The sequence below is a fragment of the Ascaphus truei genome, chromosome 1 (assembly GCF_040206685.1).
Source record: "Ascaphus truei isolate aAscTru1 chromosome 1, aAscTru1.hap1, whole genome shotgun sequence".
NCBI classification, from domain to species: domain Eukaryota; kingdom Metazoa; phylum Chordata; class Amphibia; order Anura; family Ascaphidae; genus Ascaphus; species Ascaphus truei.
Genome location: NC_134483.1, coordinates 468,035,133 through 468,057,650, shown reverse-complemented (window position 1 = coordinate 468,057,650; position 22,518 = coordinate 468,035,133). Strand labels below are relative to the sequence as shown.

Sequence of the window (22,518 nt, the reverse complement as noted above, 5' to 3'; positions counted from 1 at the left end):
AATTAACAGAGCTCAGGTAATAAAATATATATAATATGAATGACTCATGAACTCACATACTGTAAGGTTGTCAGCTTCATCAGATTTGGCCTAATACCCAACCACATCAATCATACTCCGGCAATCCTCACCATCACTTTTTCTATAACCACCAGATCCTGTCAGCCAGCAAATAGGAAACTGGTCTGGAGTAGGTCAGGGTACAGGAGAGTGAATTCTCTTAAATCATTCTTTAATGTCATGGAGAAAACTAAAGTAATGCACGTGGCAATTTAAAATAAATAAATAAAACAAAATGGATAAATGTGTCATGTAAATATCAAAAAAGGTAGAACCTATTGAAAGGTGGTGATCTGCCTTTAAATTTCAATCTAAAATTAAATACAATGTTTAGAACAGTTTGTTTCGCCCCAACAGATTTATATCAAAAGGAGCTTGTGATGTGAGGACTTGTAACAGCCATTGCTATAATAGGAGTCTAATAATTCCACTGTTTATTCCAACCCTGAGCTGTAAGAAAGCTCTAAACATGATATGCGTTCAAACCACAAATACAAAATTATAAATATTTCCATGTAGATTATAAAAAGCAATCAGGATTGGTTTTCAGAGCTCATGACTTTAGGGGCAAATGTATCTGCAATGCTGATGTAACGAATAGTTTAATAATACTGCAACGTCTTAGCTGAAATGCTCACACACAAAAAAAGAAAGTAAATAGATTGTAAAGTGTTATACATAAAATACTGATGACTAATTTGTGGCCCCACATGGGTTTTCTGACGTTTGGCATCCCATGTTGCTGCTCTCCACCTGCACTCTAAACAGAGTTCCATCTGCACATATGCACAGCTTGTAGCGCTCCCACACATCACTGTATGACAGATCCCCGGCAGAAGAACTTGGTAGTCGGGAAGTACTGACCATCACTGTGCCATTCAGGACTATGCTGTGCCCCTATTGAGAGAAGCACAACCAAAAATTATAAACCAAAATGTACAGAACCGCAAGACATCACATCGTTCACCCATATGTTTCTCATAGATTCATCAAACCTGTTCAAATGCAGAAAAGGATCACTGATGAGTCGCTGCACCTGGATCCCACAACTTAAAAGTGCTTCAATAAAGTCATAACCACTTATGACATGTCTCCATATTCCTCAATAAACACAAAAGCATTGTTTGTCATCGTTTGAATCTCACTGACAAGGAGTAAGATCCCTTCTACTTATGTAAACTTTAATTTGAGATACATTTTACGTATCCTTGGTTACAAATGAGCACACAAAATGTCACTGTTCACCTAATTTTGTTTTACAAGGACATATTATGTAGCCTGTACTAACAAACATGCCTTAAAGAAACACATAGCCAAAAACAAATCCAGTGACAGCTATTTTATCCTTTTCAACTTCTCAGCGTTGTCTGGTTTTACCGACTTCATGGTCACAAAGTTAGTCACAATGTTATGGTGGGTACAAAACATGACCTAAACCTTCAAAGGTAACACGTTAAATACTTATTAACTGTGGAAGTGATTAGCAGAATAGATACCAAACGTCATACTAAGTGTTATGTGTATGGTTGACTGCCTCTACTACTTACATTCAAAGTAACATAGACATTGAGGCTGAAGAAGCTTATGTCTATCAGGGTCAACCCTGCGTTTAATGCTATAGCACAGGCATGGGCAGCTGCAGTCTTCAAGGGCCACCAACAGGTCAGGTTTTCAAGATATCCCTGTTACAGCACAGGTGACCATTAGTGGCTCAGTCAGACCTGTTGGTGCCCCTTTCATTTCTTTAGCTTAGTATTTATTCTCTTTTTTCCCCTGAATTATTGGAGGAGTCTAAATGAAATTATAAAAAAATCATTTTTTGGAGTTGGCCACCCCTGCTGTAGCAGATAAGAGAGAATTATATTGAACGTAGGCTGATTAAGACAATCAAAGGAACATTTCCCAAGTATGTTTTCCAGATTTCTCCCTTGGTAAAACAATTTGCATTTCTTTTAACCTTTTTGGCATATTCCTGTATACTTTTCCTTTCTAACATTTCGCAGGACATAGTTGAAAACGAGCACTAACTCGCAATGTATTACTTCCTGGTAAGACATTTTTATAAATAAATCATATCTGCCTTTAAACTGGAAGATTGCATCTGCAATCACAGTCCAAGAATATAGTAAAATGCCTCATTTTTGTTGCTTGTGAAATCTCTTTTCCTCTAATCTCAATGGGAGACTCTCACATCCACCACCTGTCTAAATGCTCTTTCAAAACTAAGGCTCTCACACATTTTAATCTGGTCTGTAACTGTTACATACGCCTATAACATATATTATCTCTAACTGTGCATGCAAAGTCTTGTATATAATGTTCACTTATGTAAATATGTATTTGTAACCATGTATTTGACATTAGAACTATACCCAGGACATACTTGAAAACGAGAGGTCTCAATGTATTATTTCCTGGTAAAACATTTTATAAATAAATAAATTGTTCATCTGATAGCAATTGGGATAAAAACTCCCTGCTTTAACCCTCAATACATTTTATTTATTTATAAAATGTTTTACCAGGAAATAATACATTGAGAGTTACCTCTCGTTTTCAAGTATGTCCTGGGCACAGCGTTAAATGACAAATAATACATGGTTACAAATACATAGTTACATAAGTGAACAGGGTATACATTATATACAAGACATTGCATGCACAGTTAGAGATAATATATGTTACAGGCGTATGTAACAGTTACAGACCAGATTAAAATGTGAGACAGCTTTGGTTTTGAAAGAGCTTAAACTGGTGGTTAATGTGAGAGTAGATTGTTCCAGTTTTGGGTTGCACGGTAAGAGAAGGAGGAGTGGCCGGATACTTTGTTGAGCCTTGGGACCACGAACAGTCTTTTGGAGTCAGATCTCAGATGATAAGTGCTGCATGTGGTAGGGGTGAGGAGCTTGTTCAACGTGTTGTAACGTGCAATCATATACAGTTTTATACACCTTTAGCGGGATGAGATTATAGTGCGCACATGGTGTGGCGCGCTTCCATCGCTCAAGTGATTTCTGCACATACTATTTCAGGTGATGGGGAGGCATGGCTATGACATCACGAAGCTGGTTAGCTGTGATTGGCAAAACCACTCACGTGACGCGGGCGTCACTTGAAGACACATTTATTGTCTTTTCAAAACGTGGTCGTGCCATCGCGCTCCGTCGTGCGCACGAAGGTTGTCCTCGATGGGATCCTGCAATTTGTACGTGCGCATGCGCCATTGCACGGAGTATAATCGTTGCCTAACTCAGATAGGCTTGCTTCATAACACACAAAATAAACATGATGACATCTGTCATACAATATCTGCTTTCAGTAAATTCTACAAAGGATATATATTGGCCAACACTCAAATATGGACTGGATTGAATATGAAAACAAGTGTTGGGTGAATATTTAATGGTATTGTAACAATTTGTTTTAAATAAGAATCAATTCTAAAAAAAAACTGTGACTTAACGCAGTCTTATTTCACACAATATCAGCGTTGGGTGTGATGAACTGCATTACTATGAAGAGTTGAAACAAATTCTGGAACAATACCTTTGTCCGGTGCCTACTTATGTAAAGCAATACATCTTTATAAAGACATCCCCCAAAATGTTTTTTTACAATTTAATCTAGACTCCACTAATAATTCAGGAAAAAAACTGAATAAATGCTAAGAAAAAGAAATGAATTTAATAATAAATCATACAGGGGAATGCAATCTCAGCCACTGATTGATTTTTCATAAAAATATAGTGTGGTCAGAAATTGCAAGGAAGTGTTCCATAAATATTTACAATACAAGACAGGCAATTATGTAAAATGTGTGACTTTGCTCCAGGATATTATGCAGTCAATATAAATCACAGTTTACAGGTATCTGTTGGTATGTCAAAACATTCCGATAGTAAATAAAGATGCATGTGGTTGTCATTAGCTTAGTCATTATTGAAAGAATTGGACTTTGTCTCCATGTGTAAAACTGGAGTCATATACAGGCATACCCCGGTTTAAGGACACTCACTTTAAGTACACTCGCGAGTAAGTACATATCGCCCAATGGGCAAACGGCAGCTCGCGCATGCGCCTGTCAGCACTTCCTGAACAGCAATACCGGCTCCCTACCTGTACCGAAGCTGTGCGCAAGTGGGGAGACTATAGAGCCTGTTACACATGCGTTATTTACATCAGTTCTGCATGTATGTGACGATTGCAGTTCAGTACATGCATCGATAAGTGGGAAAAGGTAGTGCTTCACTTTAAGTACATTTTCGCTTTACATACATGCTCCGGTCCCATTGCGTACGTTAATGCGGGGTATGCCTGTACAGTATAGCACTTGTATCCAAGTATCCATGCTTCAGCTCCTGTGCAAAAATCATGCCACATTTCTCAAGCAGGTGCAGTGAAATGCATGTGTCCCATCAACAGGGCTGAATTGGTGCATAAAGGGTGCTTGCATTCCGCTGGAGAAGCCTGGCTGCATTCCAAACACTGTCTGACCTGCTTTCAAGTCAAACTAATGGTAGTAATATACATAATGGGTCAAATCCAGGTTAAGAATACCTTTATATCATTCAAACAAGTACTGATATTTTTAAACTTTTCGTTTTTCCCTAGTAACCAAAAGTGGCAGATGATTTATGCAAAAAAAATATTGTCATCTCTTTTCATGTTTGTGGATTTTAGTGTCATACCCCAGCTTCCACTAGTAAGAATATCCCGCTTTTTGCTAACGGAGTAACATTCGCTTAAAATATCTGTGGACACGAAAGAACCCCCATTATAAGCACTCTAAAAAGGGACCTGCTTGCATAATAATTAAAAATATACTTTTCAGTTGATTTCTTTTTTTTTTTTAGCAAAAAATAATAATTTTGTAGAAGAAAAATAAACTAAAATTAATATAAACCAGTTTTAAAATCCTCAAACTCACAACAGAGCTGCGACGTAGTTGATAAGCTGGCCCTTTTTTTTGCTGTATTTATATCCTATAGATCACGTCTAGCTGGTTCCCACAGTATTGAATTGAAAGAAAGGTGGGTGTGTAATCTGTTGTGGATTATTCAAGTGTTTATCCTAATATTTTTTTTCTCCTCTCCACTTGGCAGTCATTTATCACCCACCCACCTCTACTCTTCCCCCTTCGAACTTTCTGTCAGACTTTGAATCCTGGTTCTTCTTTCTCATCTCCGACTCCCCTTCTGTTCTACTTGGGGACTTCAACTGCCATACTGATAACCCCTCTTTCTTGGGCTTCCCACTTTCTCTCTCTAATCTCTTCTTTTGGCCTTCACCAATAGACTGCAGCCAGCACCCACAAGGATGGCCACTTGATGGATGCTTGTGTGATGAAATACTTTAGAGTTTAAATATTTTGAGCAGTGTCAGTAAATGGCAGCTCAAACCTGATGGTTGTGTTAATGCATAAAAAAGGATACAATAGTATATCGAGATTAACAAATTGTTACAGTTATAGTATCCTTAAAATACTTACTGCTTTCAGCTCCATGTCACGACCCACGCGAAACTCTATGGTCTTTCCCATGATAAACACTCCTTCATTCCCACGTACAGTAGCATTTCCATCAACTTTTATATTGAGATCGCTGGTAGCATTGCTTGTAATCTGAAAAAGCCGTAAAGAAGAGAGGGGTTCTAAGGAGGGGTTTACAGTATCGGTTTGCTAGGCAAATGCTCAATATTTATAGGTCAATGATTCTGCAAAAAAGCAGAATGGATGAACACCAGAAGTGTCACATCAAGGCTGTGCTCGAACCTTAATGACATGTCTTCCAACGCCCATCTAAGGATGTGCATTGGTGGAAACACCAATATACAAACAGACTAGAATCAAAATTAATTTGAGCCATACGATGACATGGTCAAAAAACACAGATTTTGACAGTCACCAATATTTACGTTTAAAAATAAATAAATAAAACCCCTACAAATTTTTTTTTTAAATGTTGTTCAAAGCCGTTTTGATTTGATAATAGCCTTGAATCAGGACTATCCCTCCTCGTTCCAAACATACTCAACATCTTTGCAGCCAGAGGGGCTGTATTTGGTGCGTGGTGGAACTGCACCTTTAACGGTTAGTTCACAAGTTAAGCAGTTTGTACAGTAAGGTTGTCCAATAGTGTTTCATTACTCAGAAACTAATCAATTATGAAATATGGGTCTGGAACGCTCTGCTGAAGAATAGCTACACTTTTAAAAGCTCAGAGCTGATGAATTCAACATTAAGTTGAATTGAATTATATTCACAACATTCAGCGACGTGTCATGTCGGAGTGACTTACCACTTAGACTGTAAGCTCTTCGAGGCAGGGAATCATTTTCCTATTGTTTTATGTCTGAAGCGCTTCTTCCCGTTATGTGTCATATATTATTATGTCACGTGTATTACTGCTGTAAAGCGCTATGTACCTGGATGCCGCTATATAAGTAAAGATATACACACATTTCGTTTTTTTATTTTTTTAACTGGCGCCATTTCTTTTTAACAATATTTTTCTATATTAAGTTAGTGTGTAAACATGGTAAGCTGAGGCTTGGGAGGGGTTTGTTTTGATCTTGCTACTCCCATTGCGCGATATATCCATGTGTTGAGCAAGAGGTTGAAAAGGCAGTGACCGGGTTGGCCAGTTGCTGAGAAAACACTTAACTGACGAGGACTCTCTCATGTGCAGTCACCTGTCATGTCCTTAATTGCCCAAGAAACCACAACAGCCACGGTTTGCTTTAAGTATGATTACATTTATGTAATGGAGACAATTTCATTGTTAATTTGTTTTCAAAATGCTTTAACTAGCGGATATTGCACCTTTAAGAAGAAGGCTTATCTTTACCCGTTCTGTAGATGCTCTTTGGACATTCAAGGTTTTCACTCCTTTTGGCAGATGAAACTCATGCTTCTCATAATCTGTGCTGAACAAAGTCTTTTGGGTTCTGGGATCAACAAATTCCATGCCAATGTCACTGGTGATCGAGGTCTTATCTTTGTCCACGCTAAGTGTTGTTGAACCCTGCTGGAAAATGACCTAGGAACAAAAGAGGGGTCGTTGCAATCTACTCCTTCATAACTATTTCGGGAAAATCTCTTATTAATAACAAAATGAGCTGAGAGCAAATGTAACGTATGCTTCCTTGTAATTATTAGGGTACAACTGGCCATCAGAAACTTTACAGCGCCTGAACACACCTTACAGCTAAGCCCACTCACTTGAAAAGGTGTTTTATGGCATAGCACCGCTTAGTAAATATGTGCACAAAATATGATAAGTTACACATACAGTGAAGGGACAGATGTTATTGTCTCAGCCCTGAAATCCATGTACAACATATAGGTACAGAACACCAGTGCTTCTGTGACAAGGCATCAGGAATGCTGATACACCGCGACACAGGTGTGTTTTAACAATGCACACTAATTGAGGATACAGCAGTAACCTGGGAATCTACACATCAAGTATGTTTTTTTATTGGTTGCTCTTTATCTTCAAACGGCAGCCACCCTGCTCACACTTATATTTGGTAATTGTTGCCCTTTCTAACGCTCTTTTTTATTTTTCAAAATCCGTTGTTTCACTCAGGAGATTTAAGCATTAGAAATATGACGTGTCCGGGAGGTTAGAAGTAGACCGTTATTATTATATTGGGCATACAGCGGATTAATACTTAAAAGTAGCCAGTGACCAGGGAGAGTGGCTGATAGCTTCTTATCAGAGCTCACACATGGTATATTGTTATTGACCGTATGAATTTCAACAAGGCTGCACAGGAATCCTAACACGTAAAACTTCAAGGTCTATTTACTAAACTCAGATCTTATTGATCAAAGAAAGGGAATCCCTTTAAAAGCAGCGGGATATTTTCCTCTGGTGCAATTCTTCTGCACTGGTTTCTCCCCAATTTTGCAGACTCGAGACCTTAGTAAATAACCTATTACAAGTCTTTAAAGAGTAAGCTTTCATTTCATAGGACGATAAAGCATAAAAGAAAAAACATCCCATATGCACAGGACTAAGTCTTTATATTCGTTTGCATGTGGAGTGCGGCATGTTCATTTTCAGATATATAATCTCACTTGGTGTGCGCCAACATGAAGAACGTGCATTAGTCTCTGTGATAACTTACAGGCTGGTTGTTGCCAGTGATGACCAGATCTTCGTTCCGACGTCCCCCCACGGTGCTCTTGTATAATGGATGTATCACCCCCATGTCAGATACTTGTTTAAACCGCAGCAAGCCGCTCTCGTGGAATTCCATGCTGTCACAGCCACTGGGACCAACGCGAATTACAACCCATATAACCAGGGTGATCTAAATCAATCAACAATATTATGATTATCATGTGTGTGCGAGTTGTACATACTTTCTTGATAACATGCTTTAATACAAAGCAATATGGAATAGGACTATTCATTCCTTACTGGCTACAGTTCTGCATGCACAAACACAAATTAATAATCATAGCACCCCAGAAAATAGAAACTTACAACTTTAATCTACCAATACAAAAAAAATCGCTTATGTGAGAAAAGTCTCTTTTGTGGATTATGGTCTGGAAGCTGCAATGCAACCCCCCCCCCCCCCCCCCCTGACATGGCCCTGTGCAGCTTTTGGGTGCTCTTGATCTATGTTGGTATATCAGGTTAGAAGTGTAGAGGGACACACATTATCACAAAATGCACTGTGTCCACTTCACAAAAGGTCATCCTTTTCCCCCCAAACCGGCAACACCCCTTCTAAATACTTTTTCTGTATGGGGTGTACTTTATAACAGTCTCACTATAGGTTTCTCTCACTAAAGTGCACTAGCAGACCATCACTTGGGCATATTCTATAATCTATGCAAAGTATATACACAGTTCCCAATTCATTGGTCAAACCTAAAATCTAGGAAAAGAGAATAACTTGTTAGTATCAATACTACGTTACTGAGTTTCTAAACAAATCTCAGCGGTGTAAACTTCACTTCAAATGATACTTACAATTAAGTTGATGACAGCCAAGATAAACAAGAGGACAATCACACAAATAGCTAAATTGCCCTTCCGGCCTCTCAAGCCAGTTTTATGCAGACGATCTTCATCAATGGGAATATATCCGGCTTTGAAATTACTGTTGTGCTCTTTATTTACGTTTCTGCGCTCGACCGCTTTCTCACGCATTGACTTCTTTACCGGGCCATTGGAACTCTGTAACAACATCATCACCAAAGAACATGTCATCCCAGATTGAAAAGCTAAGAACCCAGAATATAAACAAAAGAGCTTATTTCATATAATAGTGTTGATATGTTGGAGGTTGTGATACCTATGAGGTTTCAAAAACCTCTGTAAACTATCATTTCATCCACAAAGTACTGTACCTTAGTGTTGATTCACTAAAAAGGTATGGGAACCAATAACGAATCTACATTTCTTCAGAACCAACAGAGCTACTAGACCCTAAACAGGGAAATCACCATACACGATTGTTATAACGTTACATGTCGCCAACGTGCCTATTTTGTCGGTAGAAGTGAATGATGTTTAGTCTGCCTTGAGCCCTGCATTTGTATGAATGTATATCCCAGAGCTGTACACAGCACTTTACAAAAGACAATACAGTACAGGGAATTATAATACAATATGTGCAACGAGTAAAATCAGACCATTGGAAATTCCCTCCCCAGAGATCTTACAATCTAAGTGTTATGTTTGGAGAGTTACAGAGACAGCAGGTGAGAGAATAAGTGCAGTAGATGGTAGTGTCTGGCCACAATGGTTGGTAGGAGTGACGGTGGGTCTGGGACATTAGGCCAGTGGTTTTCAACCTTTTTTTGGTTATGGAACCCCAGAATTAGATTGTGATGTCTCTCGCCCCGACGTCTTTTCTCCCACCCTCACACTCCTCCCTTTATACAGTCTCCGCCTCTATCTATCTATATATCTATATGTATACACACAGACACACGCTCTCACTCCCCCTCTCTTCTACGCACACAAAAAAATCCCTACAGTGAAAACGGGAGAGAGACCGCGCACTCTTATCATTGGGCCTGCAATGCTGCGCCCATCTGAAGCTCCTTCCTCCTGTAAGACGGAAGATGACAGCGACTTCTGACGCCCACAGGAGCAGAGACAGGAAGGATCGCAGTGACCGGGCGGCTGCTGCTGAGCTGCACGTGGGGTGCCGCCATTCTGCTGAGCCGCACGTGGGGTGCCGCCATTCTGCTGAGCCGCACGTGGGGTGCCGCCATTCTGCTGAGCCTAGCACAGCTGGGAGAGATGTCCCTGCTCTCCCCCCCTGGGGCCGCGGAACCTCAGTTGAAAAATCACTGGTCTAGGCTACTGGGGCGCTTCATTTAAGAGGTGAGTTTTAAGGTTTGACTTAAAGGTGAGGAGAGAGGGTGCTTGGCGTATACGGAGTGTGAGGTTGTTCCATAGGTAAGGGGCAATGAGGCCACTTTGCAAATCATTATTTTTTCACATATAGGTTTATTCTGGAAACTAATTTGTTAATCTCAAATCGATTTGTGCCATCATGAAAAGAAGTATAAAAATGCTCCATTATTTTACATTTTAAATAAAAATATCACTTTAAGTATTTGTTACGAACGCAAAAGGTACAAATAAAAAATTATGCTGAAAAATAGAAATGTTTACAGTTTTTGTGTATAAAATGTTTCTATTACATAGTAAAGGTTCATGGCACCTTACACCATTTTGAAGATTAGAATAATTTGCAGCCTATGCACAATACCTTAAAAAGAACAAGATAATCAAAAAGCAACGTATGCTTGAAGGAATTATTGTTACTCGGCTGCACTTTTTCCAACGATTGTACTGAAACGGATTTATTTGTTCCTTACCCGTTTTTAATATTTTGAGTATTTTCATGTATTATTCAGCATGTGGGCTTGTCTGCATTTGTGTGCATGAACATGCATGGTTGACAATAAAACAGTGCCAAAGGAGGGCATGTGGTGGCATGTGGTCACGCTCAGTCAGGATATAACACCCTTGTTGGTGACTGTGCCCTCATATAATGCAGCCTGCATCCAACAAATGTCCTTGTTAGTAGCCTAAGACTGCAAAAGTCTGTACATGAACACACATAGGTCAGGAATACCTGTAGACACAACAAAAAGCTTCCAAAAATCATGAAAACAGTGTTTTCTTTTAAATTAATAATAACTTTATTTTATATAGCACTTTTCTCCCAATGGGACTCAAAAGGCTTCCCAATTACAGTATAGTGCGTGGTACGCAACACATAGGAATTTTTCCAGACAGTCCTGCCCAGTTTACTACAATCTGTTTGGTGCCTGATGTACAGGGAGATAAAGTGACTTACCCAAGGTCACAAAGAGCCGACACTGGGAATTGAACCAAGCGTTCCTGCTTCAAGCTCTGTAATTGTTATGAGAGTCAGTGCCTTTACTCATACTATACTGTTGCACCATCTAAGCCTTCCAGAAATATAGTTGCTTTAAAACAGTAGCCTTGCCTTGTGGTACAGTAATGCCCTCCCTAATATCACCCTCACCACCATATATTTTCGCAGTGCATGCTGTATTGGCTTTCCACATTGAGAGCAATATTCCTGAGAGTTTAAGAACGTAATCCAGCCCAATTAATCTCCCATAAAATGAACGATCTGATGGTGGCCATACTCAAAGGTAATCTTAGAACACCGAAAGAGAGACGGTTGCATGAATACAAATTTATGCAACTGTTCGGGACACTTAGCGATGGCCTAAACCGAGACCGAAGTTTTATGAGTCACTATTGACACGAGAGAACTCTCTTCCCATGAGTGCTAAAGGCCATGTCTATACATACTGCGCTATATGTATGCACACACAGCTGTCTCCTACACATACAAATACTCTATGTAATTCCATCCCTATATACCAATAGGGACCACATAGTATCTACACACACTTTTAGTAATGCTACAGCTTCTTACATTTCCACACCTACCCACACCGTTGGTATACACTCCCACTCCACACACCTTTTGTAAAGCGCTGTCCACACTGTGGGCTCTCTACAAATTTATATTTATATACATACAAACACACACACACACACACACACACACACACACACAGACACAGACACACACACACACATCACTAACATTCAGGGACTATTTAACACCTCAAGTCATAAACCGCATACTGCACGGGGGGGGGGTGTTAGGTTTCAGTCACAGATGACATTCTTAGGCCGCGCTTATAGTGCATGCGACGGCGACGCTACCGATGATGTCACCCGTTGCCACTAGTGAAAGTTGTCATTCAATTTGCAGCGATGTCGCGAGCAACAGGGTCATTGATTGGTTTACAGACCAATGTGACAGTCACATGTGGCGACAGTCTGTAAAAAAATCAAATTTAACCCGCTTCCAAATTTTTGGTCGCGACATCGCTCCATCGCGTTTACTATAAGCGCTGGCTTCGGAGTCAATTGTTTTGTTTTGGAGTGACGTCGCCGTCGTGGGCACTATAAGCGCACCATTACATGCACTGTTTTGAAGTTTATCCTTGCTTGCTTCATTCAATGTAACACCGCCGGAAGAAGAGATCAGTGTATCTCGAAAGCTCGCACAAATAAAACATTTCGTTAGCCACAGAACGGTATCGTCTATTCATTTTTTATATATATATATTTATATATATATCACACGAGCCAATAGGAATCCACGATATATATATATATATCGTGGATTCCTATTGGCTCGTGTGATGCAAGCATTTAAACAGCCAGGAAGTAACTGGCGGCAGCTTACCGGGTAAGTATCTCAGGAACCAGGGGGTCAACAGAGCTGAAATCAATGTGGTTCAGCACGGGAGGCCCTACAGGAGGTATCAAGGGGGGTAATGCTCCTTTAAATGTTTAACTTAAACATTTAAAAATAATTTGTTTAAATGAAACAATAACTAAGTTGACTATTAATGTCGATCAATAACGTTTAATTTCCTTGTGGAACACCCCGTCCCCGTCACATTGTGATGTCTGTAGGATGTATTCTGGCAGTGACCAAGATTAGAACCCTGCAAACACGGAAGGCTATTACCAGCTATTGGTGTGAGGAGGCCGCCTTTAACTACAGTGCACACAAATAACCTCTTACAGTCAGTGTTGACAAGATTTTATTTATAAGTGTTTGAGCAAATAAGTGACAGACTGTGACAGATCATAGTTTGTTTCTGAAGGTATTTGAATTATGAGAAAAGGAATCAACAAAGCAAGATTGTGTATGTGTATTTATATACTGTATAAAATATTCAAATTATTATCATTGTTCTGGTTTGAAAGCGTTCAAAATATCTTATTTTAAGAAAGTAATTGATCAATGTTTCATCACATTATGGCGCACAATCAGGTGAAATCCTCCTCTTCATGCTGGAAATGATTTTAGTCCCATTCATTTCAAAGGGGACCCCAGCATGGGAAAGTGTCACAACATATTACATAGGGGGCATGTGGTCACTACACTAGACTCATGTCTGTTAGTCCTCACCCTGTTAAATACATTCTCAGTACAATTGTCACTAGGTTAAAGAATACATTTTCCAAGTCACCATGAGATCCCTCTCAAAGATCATGAATGGATATCACCAATCAACCAAAGGAAAACTGATCAACTCATAACACAGCGGTTTGTTAGAACTCTACTTAAACTTATATCCTTTGCACAATGACATGGTCACAGCAGAAAACAGTATGTATACGCAGCAAGTAACCCATCATGTTCTCATTTCACAGCTATAAAAAAAAGAACATTATAAAATATTGTTTCGAATTTGATGTACTGTTTGTACCAAAGTTTCTTTCCATTTTATAACTTCACATAAGGTATGCAAAAGATTACAAAAACACATTAGAAAAGACCCAATCTTGCCTGTAAATGTATGTGTGCGTTACTCCTCTTTCAAGCCCTTTACTCTCTCGGATCCCTATACAACAAGCATGTCAAACTCGCGGCCCACAACGAATATCTTTGCGGCCCAGCCAATATAACGGTGCGTTGGCGAGCGCGTGGGCGGCGGTAGCAAGCGTGTGGCCGAGAGTAGCGGGCGCGGCAAGCACGGCTGAAGGAAGAGCTGGCCTGCTGGGGTTTGACGGTGGCTGGGCGCAGTCATCCTGCACTCGTGCCGTGTGTGGGATGTGGAGAGGACAGCGGGGGCGGAGCCAACACCCGGCGGAGAAAGCTTCAGAGACGTCTGTGGGACTGCCTCCTGCCTGGAAACTGGGAATAAGGTAAGGACAATACTTTTTTTGGGGGGGGGGAGGCCGAGATGATCATGGGGTGGGGAATATGATAATGGGGCATGGGGGCCAGCCTGGGCAGATAATAATGATGGGGGGCAAGGGGTGGGGGATAAGATGCTGATGAGGCGTGGGGGCCAGCCTGGGCAGATAATAATGATGGGGGGGTGGGGGATAAGATGCTGATGGGGCATGGGGGCCAGCCTGGGCAGATAATAATGATGGGGGGCAGGAGGTGGGGGATAAGATGCTGATGAGGCATGGGGGCCAGCCTGGGCAGATAATGATAGGGGGCAGGAGGTGGGGGATAAGATGCTAATGGGGCTTGGGGGCCAGCCTGGGCATATAATAATGATGGGGGGCAGAGGGTGGGGATAAGATGCTGATGGGGCAAGGGGGCCTGCCTGGGCAGATAACAATGATGGGGGGCGGGGGGTGGGGGATAAGATGCTGATGGGGCTTGGGGGCCAGCCTGGGCAGATGAAATGATGGGGGGCAGGGGGTGGGGGATAAGATGCTGATGGGGCATGGGAGCCAGACTGGGGTCACCAACCCGGCCTCATCCTTTCAGCCACCCGGCCTCACCCTGTCACCCACCCGGCCTCACTCTGTCACCCCCTCGCCCCCTCCCTCAGTCACCTCCTCCCCCAGTTACCCCTTCCCCCAGTCACCCACTGTCTCTCACCCCTTCTCTGTCACCCTCCCTCTCTCTGTCACCCTCTCTCTCTGTCTCTCACCCTCTCTGTCTCTCTCTCACCCTCTCTGTCTCCCTCACTCTGTCACCCTCACTCTGTCACCCTCAATCTGTCACCCCGTCTCTCACCCTCACTCTCTGTCACCCCTTGTCACCCTGTGTCTCTGTCACCCTCTGTCTCTGTCACCCCGTCTCACACACTCGATATTTAATTTACCCTGTATATCTTAACTGCCCTATACCTACACCGAAATAACCTATACTGCTTTCTTCCAGATCTGACTGAAGCTTCACACGGGAGACATAGGAATCCCCACAAACCCAGAAGACAGGTAGGGAACACCTCCTCTCCAAAATATAGCATTGCGAGGAAGAGGTACCTGGAGTTATTTTTTGCGTCCCACATAAACTTAAACCTTGTTTATTTGGCCCGTGTTAGCCTTTGAGTTTGACATGCTTGCTATACAATATACTGTGAAGACATATTCCTTTGCTCTGGAAGAATTCAGGTCCGTTCAAAAGAAATCTTCCTCAGCAAGTGCAAGACGGCTTCACTTCATAATAGAAACGGGCTTAGACAGTCGTCCTACATGGTGTGTGTGTGTGTGTGTGTGCGCTGCTGCAGATTTATCAGAAGACTCCACCAGATTAAAGGGTCATTGCTATGTGAGGTATCGGAAGTGCCACGTATTGTATTAAAGGTCGTGCTTAATACTAATTTAGGCAAACTGACTACCGTTATCTGCCCAAGCTAACACTATGGCAACAGACTAATACAGTGATGTGCAGTGCTTCCTGTATAACAACATCACTACTTTTATGCTGCGCTTCTTTATGCCAAAGCTATTTTAAACATGAACTAATTCAGATTTTCACTGGGTTTTTTATTTTGCTTACAGGTACGTTCGCATATACTAACAAAGACGTTTATGTGAGAGAGCCCTCTTTACCAGGGTGCAATATTTGCTTCCAAATGTTAGATATGTTTTATAGGCCTGACTAGTCTAATTATGAATATAACCATGACCTGGTAATGTAACATACATACTGTATTGGATTTGTAAGGACTCCTACTATTTACCCAGAAAAAGGTTTTTAGATCGGCGCTCCCACAAATTCACGTGCAAGTAACAAAAACAAGTGCTTTGGCTGGATTCTAAATCGCTTCTGGTGCAACAACGTGTCTGTAAATCTTGTCACAATTTAGTGAGCATATAATGTGAAAAAGAAACTGAATATATAATATGTGAAAATACTTCAGTGAAGAATTATCAGTGTGAAAAAAATCAGCGTAACAAATAGGTGGCCAAATTATTACTGAAACCCTCCGGTGGGAACTGTCTCCAGTAGTTTCCTCTGTTACATGCACTCTCTCCAAATCCAGGGGAGCATAAGGGCTCGTCCAGGGTGGTGCAGAGCAGGCGCGCGCGCTCACACTGGACACGTTGAGCCAATGCACGTGTCCTGCGTGAGCGGGTGGGTGCGCCTGCTTGGCGCTCAGCCGCTTGCCGATCGAGCAAATTTGACGCTCACAAGCACGTCACGTGAGCGGTTCGCCCAATGAGGTCGAACCAGCTCCGTGACGTAGAGGCCGCGCCCCCAGACGCGCGCGCACCTAGCCGGCCAGGAAAAGCACGGCCGAGCAGGGCGCAGCGCGCCTCTACCCACCATGGACGAGGCCTAAGAGGTCACCAAAAATAGTAAGAAAATATAAATTGTGCAATAATATTTGAGACAAATGAATATTCAATGGAAGAAATCTTGGCTCCTTTGAATTTCCTACTCATAGTGTTCTAATCAAATATTCGCATATACAAACTGTGGCAATTTTTTCTGTCTTTAGGTAAAGCTGTGGATCCGCGTGAAGATGGAGCGATTGGGGAGACGATGCGGAGGAGTGGCGGATGCGTCACCAGGCTGGTTCGCCCTCAAAGGCAGAACTGCTCACGTGACACGGCGGTCGTGCGGAAAAAAAAGAAATCACTTGTCATTTGAAAAATCTGCCTCGCGATCACCCTGCATCGTGCCCGTGCACAGTGACCGGCCTGACACGGCTGCTACAGTTTGTAATACCGTGCCCACAGTTTCCTCTTCAATGCTAAGTAAGGGGTCTTCTTACACTGGAAGCTGACCTATGGCATAGCACCACTTAGTAAACATGGGCCTCAATCTTTTGCCTCAGTCCTCTACCACATCTTTACAAGTCATGATTGTTTTCTGTGAGTGATAGTCTCTGTTCCTCATAGAAAGAACATGCTGTCAAGATGCTGCAAACAAGTGAATAAGAAGAGTTGTAACATGGTGAAAACCTGTGCTTTCTAAAGGAGAACGAAGAACCCACAATCTGGCTACCTGTGGCTATATTCACAACTTTCACATGCAATCACAGTTCAACGAAATCGCATTTGCATGATCAAACGTTCTACCTACTGTAAGTTGATGAAAAACATACATAATATAAATTGTGTCAAAAGTGAACATCACCTTTGCAGCAAAAATTAAACTCAAGGCATAGTAGTTAATGAATAGGCACACGCAACATAAACAGTATAGAGCTGTTCCAAGAGGTCTAATTTGATCAGATGTGAACCAATAACAAACAAGCATGGCAGATGGACAAGCACAGATGTCTAACTATGCCCCGTGTTACGTTTCACATTTTAATCTGTGATAAAAACAGCAGCATACAATTTCAGACACAATCACAATTAAGACGCTACTGCAGAAGGCACCTTCCAGCCCACTGAAGTGAAATGCATGCAATGTGTCTTCTGGTACTGGAAGGTGTCTTAAAAGAGCTCCTGTGGGGGACACCTGGCTATATGACAGCTCCTGTAGGGGACAAAAGGCTATATGACAGCTAATGTGGGGGACACCAGGCTATATGACAGCTCCTGTGGGGGACACCTGGCTATATGACAGCTCCTGTGGGGGACACCAGGCTATATAACAGCTCATGTGGGGGACACCTGGCTATATGACAGCTCCTGTGGGGGACACCAGGCTATATAACAGCTCATGTGGGGGACACTTGGCTATATGACAGCTCCTGAGGGGGACACCTGGCTATATGACAGCTCCTGTGGGGGACACCAGGCTATATAACAGCTCATGTGGGGGACACTTGGCTATATGACAGCTCCTGAGGGGGACTCCTGGCTATATGACAGCTCCTGAGGGGGACTCCTGGCTATATGACAGCTCCTGTGGGGGACACCTGGCTATATGACAGCTCCTGTGGGGGACACCTGGCTATATGACAGCTCCTGTGGGGGACACCTGGCTATATGACAGCTCCTGTGGGGGACACCTGGCTATATGACAGCTCCTGAGTTGCATCCCCCTGCAGCTGCTCGCTTCAATATGTAAAGACCCTGAGGTCAGCCCCCCACAAGGCCTGTACACATATAACTACGACGATCTGGATGACAGGGCCCCGATCCTTAGTTTCCCGCGTCTCAACCAGCGCCCATCCCCTGTCACAACATTACACGGAGCTCAGCAGCACTGACCTGCTCGGAGGCCGCCATCTTCCCCCTCCCACAATCTGACAGCTCTGAGAGGCCACTCCGGCCCAAGGACCACACCATCCGCACACAGGGGAGAAGCCGTGTAAGGAAAACTAGCACACAGCCTCCCCACGGGAAAATAAATATAGAACAACACCGTCGTGAACACGTATAATTATAATACTATCCCGCGGCTTGAGAAAAGCAAATTACATTTTAAATGATCCAGAGAAGGTTGTTAGAGTTCTCCGGTACCCCCCTGTGGAAGTGGTATCTCCCGGTAGTGTATAGGCTTGTGTAACATAGAGCTGCTTTTTATAGGCACTGACTGCCAGGGGATCACTTCCTTTTTATAGACACTGACTGCCAGGGGGATCACTTCCTTATTAGGATAAGGGATCCAATGTAACAGATTTAGGCTTATTATTATTATTATTTTTTAAACAAATCTTTTTTTTTTTTTTTTTTTAATCAAGTTACTATGTAAACATGGTGATCTGAGGCTTGGAAGGGGTTTCATTTACTCTTCACCCTCCTTGTGTGTGATATCACCCCTCTGTGCCCTTCCACTTATGAAATTCAATTTGTAAATCGTTTCCCAAACAATGAAAGCAGCTTGGTTATATATTTTTAGGGAAGCCAATTAGACTGTTTCATTCATTGTTGTTTTTCTAGCCAGCTATGTGGGACTGCGCTTTTTATGTTAACGGGGCAGGTAGAGAAAGTAGAAAACACAAAGGTGATCCTGTATCAAAGTCCACCGCCTGCAAAAGTGGAGAAAAGGCAACAGCACCAGATTTATCAAATGTTTATTCATTTGATTAATTAGATGCTGCAAAAAAATCCCTTAGTGCCTAACATACCAACTCCCTGTTTATCATGGAAATCCTCTCAGGAGTAGCTTAACCCTTTGGGTCCCCCAAGATGTAGCCACTGCATCATGGTTTCTCACACTCCAGGGGACATAGTGTCTACGTCATGCCCTTAGAGTGATCATTTTCTTTGGGACTTCGCGTCAGGAGCGCAGGACACAAACTAATGCAGGGAAATGGAACAGGACTTCTTTCGTTTCCGGGTTGAGGGGCGCCATGATCGCGGTTTGCCGGGGGACTGTGGCACTCTGGTGTTGCGGCCCTTCAGGCGCCTAAAAGGTTAAGTATGTGTACTTTAACTCTTTTTCACCTGTCTTGTATGCCTGATAAGAGGGTTCGAGGGTGATTTGGAGCAAAACTGACGCAAAATGTGTCATTTTGATCTTGTGTCTCTGTGTTAATGTATCAAGGTCATTGCTCTACATGTTGCACCGTGTGCGTCAGCTTACGATTTAGGGAGGGTTAATCTGTGTCTCCACGTTAGGGATTGGATACAGATAATTGTTCACCAATAGTCTATATTCAATGTTAAGAATAGGGTTACACAGGTATATAAACTGTGTCAACCCTACAGTTTTTAGTTCTTCTTCTGATACCATCTTGAATGTCACCGGATTGCTGGAGAATTGCTAGCTGATACTTCTCCATTCCCCAACCCTAAGTAAGTGTTACCTTCTTGCCTGTTAATTGTACTATATTGCTGTGTTCACCTTTTTTAAGGAATAAATTATATTTTATTATATCTAAGCCTCATTCAGTTCAACCCAGATATTTGGTGTTCATTATATCTTGTCATAAGCTACCGTGACAAGCTCTATAATTAACTGGTGGCAGCGGTGGGATTGAACTGAACCTATATTACAGTGTTCTGTGGGACATATAGTGGGAACTCGAGAGTAATTGCGAGTTCCTGGGACTAAAGATATTGAACACACAGTAGTGCAACAGTTAACACAAGTTGTAACACCACCTCACTGCTGCGACCGTGAATCATGAGCGAGGCTGAAGGCTCATCCAACATGAGGACCCGAGCTCAGCTGAAGGACAAGTGCCGTGAATATGGACTGCCCTATGAGAACCAGGAGGTCGCAGACATGGTTGACGCAATTGGTGACTATGAAGCCCGGCTTGCAGAGCCTCAGGATACGGCTCAGCTTGCCCTTTTACAGCCACCCGGAGATCAGGGAAGGAACCCAGTGCCGGGGCGGCGGAATCTCGGGGAGGGAACGAGTGCTCCCGGGAGCAGTGCAACAGGAGGAGTACTGGTTGCTGCGGCTACCAGTCCATTCACCCCTGAAATGTTGGCACTGATTACTGCGTGGGGAGACAGAGGGACACCGGAGGAGCGGCTGCAGTTTATCACTATGGCAGTGAACAGACCCGCTTATTGCCCCCCTGTCCAACCCAACCAAGATGAACTCAAACTGGATCAGCACAGTCTCACCAAGTTCGTGGAAGGTACTGATCAGATCAACAGTTTTCTAAAGAACTTTGAGACACAGTGTCGGCGGTACAAAGTGCTTCCCCAGCATAGGGTTGCACGTTTGGACCCCTTACTGTCCGGCTTGGCTAAGCAGACGATGATGGCGCTTCCAGATGAGTATGCTGATGACTATGAACACCTGAAAGAACTGTTATTGTTTCAGTACGGTTTTACCCCTGAAGCCTACCGGGGTAAATTCCGTCAGGAAGAGAGGCAGCCCCAGGAGTCCTATGTTACCTACGTGACCCGCATGGCTTTATACGGGATACGCTGGGTGGAGGGCTATGAGGCACGGACTTACCAATGCCTGCTGGACCTCATCTTTCAGGAGCAGCTCATGCAGCAGTGCCCGCCGGCGGTGAGGGCTTGGGTGTACGACAAGAAGCCCAAGACTTACCAGGTTTCGGCGAGGCTTGCAGACGACTATGTGGCCAGCCGAGCCCTGATGACCGCCAAAGCAGTAGCCAAGGCGGCGGTGGCGGAGGCCAAAAAGTCTGCCAATACCCCCCAATGGACTCAGAGGCCGCCTGCAGGCAGCAGTCCACCGAAGGCGGGGGAGCTCCGGCACGAGCGCCGGTGCTACAACTGCAACCGCCCTGGTCACATCAGACCAGATTGCTCGGAACCCCTGCGTTCCGGCGGACCCCATCAGGGGCAACGCACCCTAGCTGCGAAGCCGGTAGCCCGCGTGCGGGTGGCTTCCACCAAAGACTCCGGACTGGTCATGGAACCAACTCCCAGCGAGACGTCCCATGCAACACCTGTCCCGGTTTCATCGGTGCCTACAGCCAGGAGCGGAGGACATCTCAGCGCGGACCTGCTGCAGACGGACGGCCGGAGCAGACATCTCACCCCGGTCACAGTCGGTGACCGGCAAGCAGTCGGCTTGCTGGATTCAGGAGCTGCAGTGACCCTGGTCCGACCTGATATGGTCCGGCCAGAGGAATTGATCCCAGGCCCTGGGATACAGATCACTGTGGCGACGGAGAGCCACGTTTCCTACAAGTGGCCAGAATCTTTTTGGATTGGGGGGAGGGCCAGGGTGTGCGGGAGGTGGGGGTTGCTCATGAATATTCATGAGCTTCCACTGACGGACTGAAGCAGAATATAAACAGATCCCTTCACTAATTATGTCACCAAATTTCGCCGATCAATACATGGAGAACGAATTGACCTGCAGCTATACAGTTCTTTAGGTAATTAGAGATTGCCCACATGAAACTATTGAAGTAAAAAAATAAATAAAATAAAAAAAGACTGAACTGCAGCTTTAAGAGAAAAATGAACAGGCTGTGATGCAGAACGGGATACATTCCATTAATATGGGTGTGTTGGGTAACTCTACCCTAAACTGTCCTATTGACACTCCCCCCAAATTGCTTCTTTACAGAAAGAAGCTTGATACACTGTTGCTAAGAAACACATGCCAATTACCTTTCTTAGAAATCATTTAATGGCAGATTGTACCTTCATACATAAAGTAGATTCCAATGTCTGGAAGTGTAAAAAGTATGCATTTATTATGTGATATTTATGTACAACATGCAAACGGTTTAACTCCAAATAGCCGAGACATGAGACTTTGTGGTCCTCTTGCTGTGATTTTGCGTTTAGTTTCAGTTTAATAAGAAGGTAG

The 22,518-nt window shown here is 43.1% G+C and overlaps 1 protein-coding gene across 1 annotated transcript; it reads right to left on the bottom strand.

The window, feature by feature from the left end:
* Positions 1–474: 474 nt before the first annotated feature.
* On the bottom strand, positions 475–18,638 carry SGCB (sarcoglycan beta). The gene is made up of 6 exons (XM_075566646.1): positions 18,531–18,638; positions 9,051–9,257; positions 8,194–8,379; positions 6,906–7,097; positions 5,549–5,680; positions 475–957 (listed from the first exon to the last, which is right to left on the bottom strand). The coding sequence occupies exons 1-6, from the start codon at positions 18,606–18,608 to the stop codon at positions 754–756; spliced, it is 999 nt and encodes a 332-aa protein (XP_075422761.1). The 5' UTR covers positions 18,609–18,638; the 3' UTR covers positions 475–753.
* Positions 18,639–22,518: the final 3,880 nt, after the last annotated feature.

Excerpts from the sequence above, each read along its gene's own strand:
- SGCB (XM_075566646.1), bottom strand. The coding sequence starts at position 18,608 with ATGGTGTGGTCCTTGGGCCGGAGTGGCCTCTCAGAGCTGTCAGATTGT. Across the intron at positions 8,380-9,050 it reads TGGCTGTCATCAACTTAATT|ATCACCCTGGTTATATGGGT; the intron begins GTAAGTATCATT and ends TGATTGATTTAG. Across the intron at positions 958-5,548 it reads GTGACATGGAGCTGAAAGCA|GGGCACAGCATAGTCCTGAA; the intron begins GTAAGTATTTTA and ends TTCTCTCAATAG.